This window comes from Agrilus planipennis, unplaced genomic scaffold (genome assembly GCF_000699045.2).
Source record: "Agrilus planipennis isolate EAB-ADULT unplaced genomic scaffold, Apla_2.0 scaffold408, whole genome shotgun sequence".
Lineage (NCBI taxonomy): Eukaryota > Metazoa > Arthropoda > Insecta > Coleoptera > Buprestidae > Agrilus > Agrilus planipennis.
Window position 1 is genome coordinate 40,661 of NW_020440373.1, and position 10,108 is coordinate 50,768.

Consider the following 10,108-nt stretch of genomic DNA (forward strand, 5'->3'; position numbering starts at 1 on the left):
GATTCACTTAATTTTATTAGCACCTTGATTTCATTTAACACTTGTTTACATTCACACTCTACCTTCCGATCGTATATATGTATATTAGTCCACAATGACTAACAAAACTTAAATTTATTGTTCACTTCCACATGTGAACAACAGCACACAATTTTAATTCGCACACTATTTTGCGAATGAATATGTATATTAGTCAACACAATGACTCACCCTCCTTGATAAAGACTTATTGTTCACCCACTAGTGAACAACATCACACTTTTAATTCGCAGTTTGCGAACGTATACGTATACTTGTCAATACAATGACACACACAACTTATAGTTCACCTTCACATGTGAACATCACACTAGTTTCAACGAAACTTAAAACCTTATTGTTCACTTTAACTTGTGAACCACATCACACTAACTGCACAGTTTTCCGGAACTCAGGATCCGGCTCGAAGGACCATGTTAAATTTCACAGGCAGATATTCGGGAACTTACTATTGTAAGTGGAATATCAGCACACGCGTTAAATTAATAAGGCGTGTTGTTTAATTCTTTGGTGGAAGGTAGAAAAAAATATAACTCTTGCAGCGAAGTCAACTTAATTATATATTTACAATATTTACAGAGTATCTCCAACGATTGATTACTATGATTACACAAGTGCAAGTCTTGGTTCAAGTGCTTGTCACTTCTTATATCTACAACTTAAAAACTAGGAGGAAAACACCAAGGGTGTGGCTAGTATCACCATTGGTGATTAACCCTTTCAAAACAATTCGGTGTAAATTTAGAAGGCGGGCTTTCAACTTAAAATTTTGGAAAGAGGGAAGTTTATAATCTGAGAAAAGATCGGCACATCAAGAAGTCAACAAACGGTACTTTTAACCGTTAGGCTCATAAAAAAACACCCTATAATACTTGAAACTAAATTGGAATCGTAAAGGATCCTTCTTCAACCGTTACCTCTATAAACCAATTTAAACATTGTACCGATGCATCTAAGGGTCTACTACCAAATAAACACCATACCGCCTTGTAAATTTGCAAACATTCTAAAAATTGTATGCAGGAGTTTTATGGCCTGCAAAACGAAGAACGGTCTCTGAACAAATATATACTTATAGAAAGTTTAGAGCGCCTACATACAAGATTTTACAGCATTGGTTAAAACTTGTTTCACTTTTTTACAAAAATCAGACGTGTGGCATGCGCCAACAACTATCACTTCTGCTCTTTTCTAAAAACAGCTGAAGATTGCGATTTACTTACGGATATACTTCTAGTAAATGTCCAGTAACTAACTAACTAACACAAAATGAAGAAAAGTTATCAGCAAAACAATTATTAAAAATTAAATCCCCTAATCTAGGTTACTTTACGTTAAAAAAAATTATAGAAACAATAAATTATATCAACGAGACAATTTTTTTGTCGATAACTAATTTGGCGAAGCAGCACATTAAAGCGCACCACCAGTACAACACTTTTTTTTATTTTATCAATAATGGCATTTTTGAAAATGGTTTTAACGTGGTGCAAATTTTCCGTCAACGTACATGTACGCCACGATATTTCCTTAATTTCGTATTGGCTTTACTTTCACCAAATGGTATGTGCCACTCCTTCGTAATATTCTTCGAGTTAACCTCTCAAATTAGTTCTTTCAATAATAAAACTGATAACATAATAAAAGACTTATTGTGCCTTATCAGTTCCCCGTCGGTAATAGCAATGCAGACATTGAATACATTCTTCAATAAATAAAAGTAAAAACATTGGAGATCAACGGGCTTCAAACCGTGGGAAATATGTCATCAAGACTTCGTAAACTAAAAGAAGAAAGTTATGTCTGCGTTTAGGCTTTAACTTAATTTAAGATGCAAAATTGTCCCCACATATTTACTAACAATGTCGACCATCAGGGAAATATAGAAAAGTATCAGAAAGTATCAAAAACACAAAATCCTTAGCGCGCGAGTCAATGTCGCAGTCATGAAAGGTATATAAGGTAGCTGTTTTCCGTCAAATCAAAAATATGTAGGTACCTGCTGTATTTCAATATTACCTTTTCAAAGTAATACAACAGCAAATATAATACTTGCTTAGATTACGATCAGCTTCCAAAATTCCTTGTAAGAAGTGACGCGTGACGAGCGCGACACGCCGCGCCGCATCGCTCCGGGCGGCCTGTTTCGCACTGGTGCTCATCTCGATCAGTGAGTGTTGTCACGAAAACAAAAGTAAAAATGTCAACAAGAATTGGCCATCACATGAGCGTGAAAGTTGCTCATTGAATTCGTACAATAATAAGATGTGGAAGTGGACAATCGTTTTTGAAGCCGGGCTACATACACGTACGTCGCAAAACACACTCACTGTGGAATTATAAATCATACACGTATTCGTGCTACGACTTTTCCTCATCCAAGGGTCTTTCACCTTGTGCAGAAAATGCACCTGTAATGCGTGTATGAGCATTCGTGAATGTTTAATGACAGTGAGTACGTATTTGAGATACGGAAGCCTGTGGCATTCACAAGAAAATAAGACAGTATGCATTCTAAACACATTTTTTTCTTGTATTTTGTAACAGCAACGTGAACAACTGTAGGTAGGTCCACTTAGGATGCAAAAACTCCGCGTGGGAATTTTTCCTGGAAAATTTGAAGGAAAACTACTTTCAGTCACATAGGCACCCAGACCATACGTCATTGTACCTTACCATTAGAAAGTCAATTAGTTTCGGTCAACTATTATTTTTACACTGTGTCTAATCTAGCATAATGATATACATAATTCGAAATCTGTCAGGTGTTCTACTACATAATTGAAGTCTGGAGGAACAAATTTATCTTAAAAATGCTATATTTTAAGCATGTAGGGGAAGATAATGGCAGATATTCATTATTTTTGTGGAACGAACATTATGAAAACCAGAATGTTTAGTATTCCATTTAAGAAAGAACACGTTTTATGAGGCTGATGATAGTCCCTCACTTGTGTTACTTGCTGTTGCTATGAAAATTGAAAAATTTGGGAAAAACTGAAAATGCTTTTTTTCTATGGGAGTTTTGTATGAATTCAAGACTATAATTTACGAGTCGAATGATGAATACGTGTAAATCTTTATTTCGTTATGGTTAAGTATTCAGGAAAAAAAAATCGGAATGATGATTACAAGGGAAATTCGGAACATACAGACCGATTTAATTCTTGTTTTTTTTTATTTTGTTCGCTATGGTTCTGTAAGTTTTCAGGGGAAAATTAGGGATGATCACAAAGGAAAGTTGGAAAATTCGGGATAAACGTCAGGTAGATTTAATTGATTCTGATTATCACCACATATACTTCAGTACATTCTGCATTGAATTTATTTGATTGATTGATTTCGAAAACAAGTTACCTTTTTCAACGGCAGACTCTGTTGCGCTTTAAGTTTTCTTTGAGGTTTATCCAGGGAAATTTTTGTCGTGGCACGTCCAGGGATATTCCTTTGCAATTTCGCGACATTATAGGTTTGTCGCCAACCGAACAGTTGCACTATTTTTTCCGACACGTCTGCACATTTGGGTCCTGTGGCAGCACGCTGACACGAGTCAAACATTGCACATGTTTTAAATTACACAGACCTATCACACTCCTATTATGTTACCGTACAAAATACGTAACAGTTCAACGTCCAACTTGCTGTAAATAAATAAATAAGTAAATGCAGTAGTTGTTGTTTATAGATTGAAAAATCGCGAGGGTCAAACGATCTGTCGGACTGGCACATGCAGAGTCCTTAGAATAAAACAAGTGAGCAAACGTTGATTATGTTAATTGCTCATCCTTGTTGTCGACGACTTTCTAACTAACGATAAGTCGTGTTTGTTTCACTCCAGATAGAAATCGAATTCGACACCTCAATTAACACCGTCCAAGAAAGATAAAAGGCATGAACGTGTATCTTATTACACCTGTGAGGTTTATTTTCGTGACGATTTTCCTTTCTATTTACTCAACGTTAAAAACAATTAATCGCTCCAAGATGTCCACAGGGAGGAGGGCTAATAATGGTCACGGAATATCACTTATTGCTTATTTTGTAAATAATAAATTACATTAATTAACATATAAGACCTAAAATTAGAAACCGAAGCTACCGACCCATGTTAATTTTGTCAAAATTATTAAAGGAATGTTAAAGGAGATTCTGCAGAAAAGCGCATATAAAATTTTTCACGAAATCCTTGGGGTAAAAAGAGTGTGTACACTATGTGTGCCGCACGATCTCAAAACTGAACAAAAGGAAGCTACAGTGAACTGACATAAAAAACAGTTGAAAATGTATGAAAATGGTACATCAGTAATATTGGTACTGGTAGCAAAATCTGACTATATTATTTTGACGTACTTTCAAAAAACAAGATTCAGGAAATTCGACCAAATTCGAGTATTTTCATCACGATAAGGCGATAAGTGGTGTTTTGATACTTGAACATCCTTCACATAGCCCACAACTAGGGGGCTTTTATTCCTTAGAATCATTACAAGAATCAGTTGAAAGGGAGGATGTTTCAAACAGATACTAAGAATTTAGCTGCTTGGGATTAAGCCTGCTCAGATCTCCCAGAAGAAAAGTGAAAGGATTTTTTTTGATTATTGGTTTTTACGCATGATTATAATATAAGTGCCCAAACTGTGATGGATATAATTTTGAAAAAGTGTAAAAATGAAATCTGTATTGCAAAACTTATCAGCCACTAGATGCGCTTAGCGTTTTTCGGGGTGGTCTAAATCAATCAAAAAAATATTTAGATAATTTAATTGAAAATGTTGATATTACGTTCAGTTATTTTTTTTATAGACACCGAGACAGCAGTGACAATAAATAATATGGAAATAATAAAAGACTGTTATTTAAAAGTAACCCATGGCTAATTGATACGTAGAGAAATACAGAAATACAAAAGATATTGTGAAAGTTTCTCATTAGAGGACTGAAGATTAGAATTAAATTATTTAATTACAGTCATTTCAGTACCTAGGTACTTTTATGAGTTATCGTAAACTAAGCAAAACCTTCAAAAATTTTATGTTTTAAATTAAATTTTTGTTACCTGCATTGTGCACTTCACTGATTCACACGGTACTAAATGTGAGCAAATATTCATTGTAATTGTAGTTTAAATGGTAGCTCAAAAGAATTTTGGGATTTACCAAATATATCTTCTTACGAAATTACCCCTCTAACCGGTTTTATTTCTCGAGGGAGAGGGTAAATGGTCAAATAATATAGGTATGAATCGTATATGCAAGGGCATCCTCTAGAAAAAGTGGTTTTAAATAATACACTTATTAGTTGGAAATAAATATTAACTTACGTTAATTAAATGAAAAAAGAGAGACTTGCCCCCAACTTACCATAACATATTCAGCAAATTTGGGTAAGTTAGGGTGCCTTTCTTTTCATTTATCACCACTTTAATTTTCTATTGATTATTTTGTTAAATTAATTATTATTCCTATTATTATATGTCTAGGATTATTTTAAATCAAAAACGGTTATCAGACTTCCGATTATTTTTGAAATTAAAATACATCTGAAAAAATAGAATGAGTTACGGGAATACTTTTTTTTAGGCCTATCTATTAATCGTTATTTTTTTTCATTTGATATGCCGGTAACTTTGGTTGAAGGAAGTGATTGTTACTTGGTTTATTTCACCCTAAAGCATACCTGTGTTTAATAAAAAATTAAAAAGTCATTATTTATGTATAAAAATGCATACCGAATATAAAACGGCATTTTTACAAAAAAAAAAACACTTAACCAATAGCCTTCAGAAGAAACACTTAAATTATCCCACCGTAGCGCCTTTAAACTAATCATTAAGGTTAATTACATTTTTTCATGGCCTGTTAATTGTACCGTAACATGGTTAATTTAAAAACAACCGAATGCACCGATAGGCATACGATGTTTTCTTATCGATCCACTTACTAATGTTACACTTTATTAAAAAAAAGTTAGCAAACCCTTGCTTTTGGCCATTTGTTTATTTAGAGGAAAGAATAAAGTTGCAAAACTGGACATTCCCGATGCTCCGCTACGCAAGAGCCTCGCTGGATGATTTTACTCAAAATATCCCTGTAGTGTCACTTATATTTTTTGCTTATATACATACTTGCATCTTCCATTCGATACCATCCACGCTATACATATACTCAAAGAAGTCGAACTTTTTCGTAAAATATTTCACGAAAATGCAGGTATTACTATGACATGTGCTTTAGTCAGAACGCTTGAGCCGTGTAACCGATCATCCCGCACACCTTTTTTAATAAACCGACTCCTTTAATTTGATTACTTCCGAATTGCTAATAACTGTCTTATAAGTTTTCATAAAAAGAAAATTGTTTCAATTTCACAAAACATTTTACTCATTGTTGTTTATGTTATGTTTGAATTGGAGTATCTACTTATAATTCCTACACGGTGTGTCACTTATGATAACAGAGATATAAGTGATACAATTCATTATCATTAAAGATCCAGTTAATGAATTGGTGTCCTTCAAATTCTCTCACGTATCGCATTGCGCTCTTTACTTGCCTTTCACGTATATTAATTATGAGAAGCACGCAATCACCTTTTATTAACAACTCAACAAAGATTCATCTCTAAACACTTAATGTTTTGTAATTACATGTCATTCTCATTGTCCTAGTAAGGTTGGAAAAATTATTTCAAAACTTATGTCAACTTTTATGACTCCTTGATGTAATACTGAATATACATAGGTCAATGTGGGAGATCCATTAAAAAACGTTTTTCCAAACACATTTATCTATCACCTAGAGGAAACCAAAATTATAAAAGTTGCTTGTAAAAATATTAAGTCGCTATTAATTACGATAATTAGAAATTGAAAGTTTGTAACAAAACGCCTCTCCTCCCAGAACATAATTAAATATAAACATTGCAATGCAGTTTTAAACTACTAAGGCAGTACTAAATTTTTTTAAAACTATTTTAGTGCTTAATTGTAGTTTTACTGCGTTATAAAATGTTTATTAAAGTTATATATTACACCACATTTTTATCACCAATATCTCAGGTACTCGGTTGAATCTAGTTCCTATAACAAGTTGGACATTAATGGTAAAAGACCCATAGGAGATTTCTTTCAGGTACATAGGTATTATTATTAGGCTTACTACTTCTACCAATGCAATAATATTTTTCCTTACTTAATGCACGTTATCGACTGTATATGCGTAAGAATATTCTTATTTTATGCAAACACAGCTAGTGGTTACATACGGTACGTTCTTTTTTCAACGGTGCATTCCAATTGTAGCAAAGCCGGTTTCAGGATAGCGTCCTACAAGAGGAATTCCTTCAAGACAGTTATCGTGACTAAAATACCTCATTTTTATGCAAATTCATGTTTGCCGTTTCAAGGAAGAATTGAAGCTACGCAAAAAATGGTAGCATTAAAAAGAATCGCAATTATTTTTTTTTTTCAGAAATTTCATCGTTTCTATTTTTGTTACATTCGTATATCAAATTTCATTTTCATCATTGTAGGGTCGTTTCCTACGACTGATTGGACACCTCCACTCTGTCCTATCCTAAGCTAATCTTCGCATTTCCCTTAAACTAGAACATCCCACATAATAGGTGTAAAAATGAGACGATGAGAATTATTATGAAAAGAATGTAATACATTTTTTATCGTTGTTTCACCCAAACTCAAAAATAGTACTTAGAAACGTAGCAAAAGGTAAAAGAATGAATTTTGCTCGATATTGCGGGTAATGTGAATAACAAAGTTCAAGGTACTCGTCAATCATAATTAAGGTCGCAATCATGAGTTAGGTGATTGCCTTGTCCAGACATGTACTATTTGTTTTAGGTATTTGATAAACCGAAAAATCGATTTAGTAAATAGATAACAATTACAGTATCAAATACGTTGACATTGATTTAGTGTCATATATTAAAAAGAAAACTCCAAAAGTGGGTGCAAAAAAATATTAGTTTCTACAAAAAAAAAACGCATAAGTACTTTCAGGAAGAATTGATTCTAATATTTATTCAAAAGTATTGATAAGATGTAAGCAAAGCTGAAAATAGTTGACGATGAATGCTAGTCAGTTAAAGTATGTAATTTGACTGGTACCGTATGGTATAATTCTTTGAATTATTCATGATATTGTCTAAGAAATGATTCGATCGAATTGAACAAATTTATTTCATTATGTTTGTTTCAGGGACCTTTCATTTTTATTTTCATTCAAAGGAAGAGATTCCTTTTTCGCTTTCAAAATAACAATTCCGTACATATAATAATGAAAGTTTAATTTTCACTAGTTTATCCCAACATAGTGTAGCTAGTGTGATGGTAATAATTTTTCAATATCTGATTAATGTGTATTTATTAATTTCTGATCAATTAATGTTCAGGATAAATAATCGCAGTGCAATCAATCGCAACAAAAAGCACTTCCTATTATTAGAATGGTGCATGTTTATTTAAATTTATAATGCAAACTATCGTATTTAGTTTTGTACCTGTTCCGCAATATTCTGCATACTTATTACGGTAATTATAAACTCGCCTTACAATTACATGAAAATAGTAACCGCATTTTGTTTGCATGTGTTATGTAGCCAATACTCATACTGAAACGGATGGATAAAATAAAACAGAAAACAGAGAAAAACAAAAGTAACAAAATACTTAATAGTTAATAAAGTTTGATTAACCAATATGAGTAACTAGAACGTTTATATAAACGGGAATTAAATATTTAATTATATTTCGCATATACTCAAGGGGGAGGGGGGTACGCTTCCTCCCTATTCAAAATATTCAAAGAAATAGAATATTGTACAAACCGGCAAATATAAATTGAATTAAGCCATATTAATGTTATTTTATAGCAGTAATATCTTTTTTTTNCTAATACACAGTTGTCTATTGCATCTACAATTTAAAAACAAATGAATGATTAATTAATTATTAAATTGGAGGATGACTATTTTGAATTAAAATAAGTGTTCCAATTTATCTAAAAGCTTATCTTTATTTGCAATTTTCGAATACGTGGTAGGGCCGGTAAGTCTCATCACAATGAATTTCAACTTTATTGTATGATATGCACTTTCAATTACGTACATTACGTTCCAAACAAAACAGACTTGACGTGATGTTAACGTTACAGCACGAAAGCAATGTCACATTATCGTCATTTTGTTATCTATATTCTGACATGTAACATGCGAACGTCATGTTTAAACGCTGGGTAATTTTAGAAAGGTGATTATTATCTATATTTTAATGTAAAATAGGGAAAAACTCCATGAACTTAAAAATGCACAGCAACATGCTTTTTTATGTACTCCCCGAACAGAAGATTTCGTGAGAGTCTATATTGATGTATTAATAACTCATTAATAAAAGTAATAATATTGTTAAATTTCACAGGCAGATATTCGGGAACTTACTATTGTAAGTAGAATATCAGCACACGCGTTAAATTAATAAGGCGTGTTGTTTAATTCTTTGGTGGAAGGTAGAAAAAAATATAACTCTTGCAGCGAAGTCAACTTAATTATATATTTACAATATTTACAGAGTATCTCCAACGATTGATTACTATGATTACACAAGTGCAAGTCCTGGTTCAAGTGCCTGTCACTTCTTATATCTACAACTTAAAAATTAGGAGGAAAACACCAAGGGTGTGGCTAGTATCACCATTGGTGATTAACCCTTTCAAAACAATTCGGTGTAAATTTAGAAGGCGGGCTTTCAACTTAAAATTTTGGAAAGAGGGAAGTTTATAATCTGAGAAAAGATCGGCACATCAAGAAGTCAACAAACGGTACTTTTAACCGTTAGGCTCATAAAAAAACACCCTATAATAAAATTGAAACTAAATTGGAATCGTAAAGGATCCTTCTTCAACCGTTACCTCTATAAACCAATTTAAACATTGTACCGATGCATCTAAGGGTCTACTACCAAATAAACACCATACCGCCTTGTAAATTTGCAAACATTCTAAAAATTGTATGCAGGAATTTTATGGCCTGCAAAACGAAGAACGGTCTCTGAACA

The 10,108-nt window shown here is 32.9% G+C and overlaps 1 protein-coding gene across 6 annotated transcripts in view; it reads right to left on the minus strand.

Annotated features, from left to right (window-relative positions):
- The window catches only part of LOC108742985 (partitioning defective 3 homolog), a 41,424-nt gene that overhangs the window by 20,173 nt on the left and 11,143 nt on the right, over positions 1 to 10,108 (minus strand). For 5 of the 6 annotated variants that reach the window (XM_025979667.1, XM_025979666.1, XM_025979668.1 and 2 more), the window contains exon 2: positions 3,397 to 3,680. The exons of the other annotated variant lie outside the window; for it this stretch is intronic. In XM_025979667.1, the coding sequence (XP_025835452.1) occupies positions 3,397 to 3,597 (201 nt within the window). In that variant the 5' untranslated portion in view covers positions 3,598 to 3,680. The remainder of the gene's footprint in view (positions 1 to 3,396; positions 3,681 to 10,108) is intronic. 6 annotated transcript variants of the gene reach the window in all.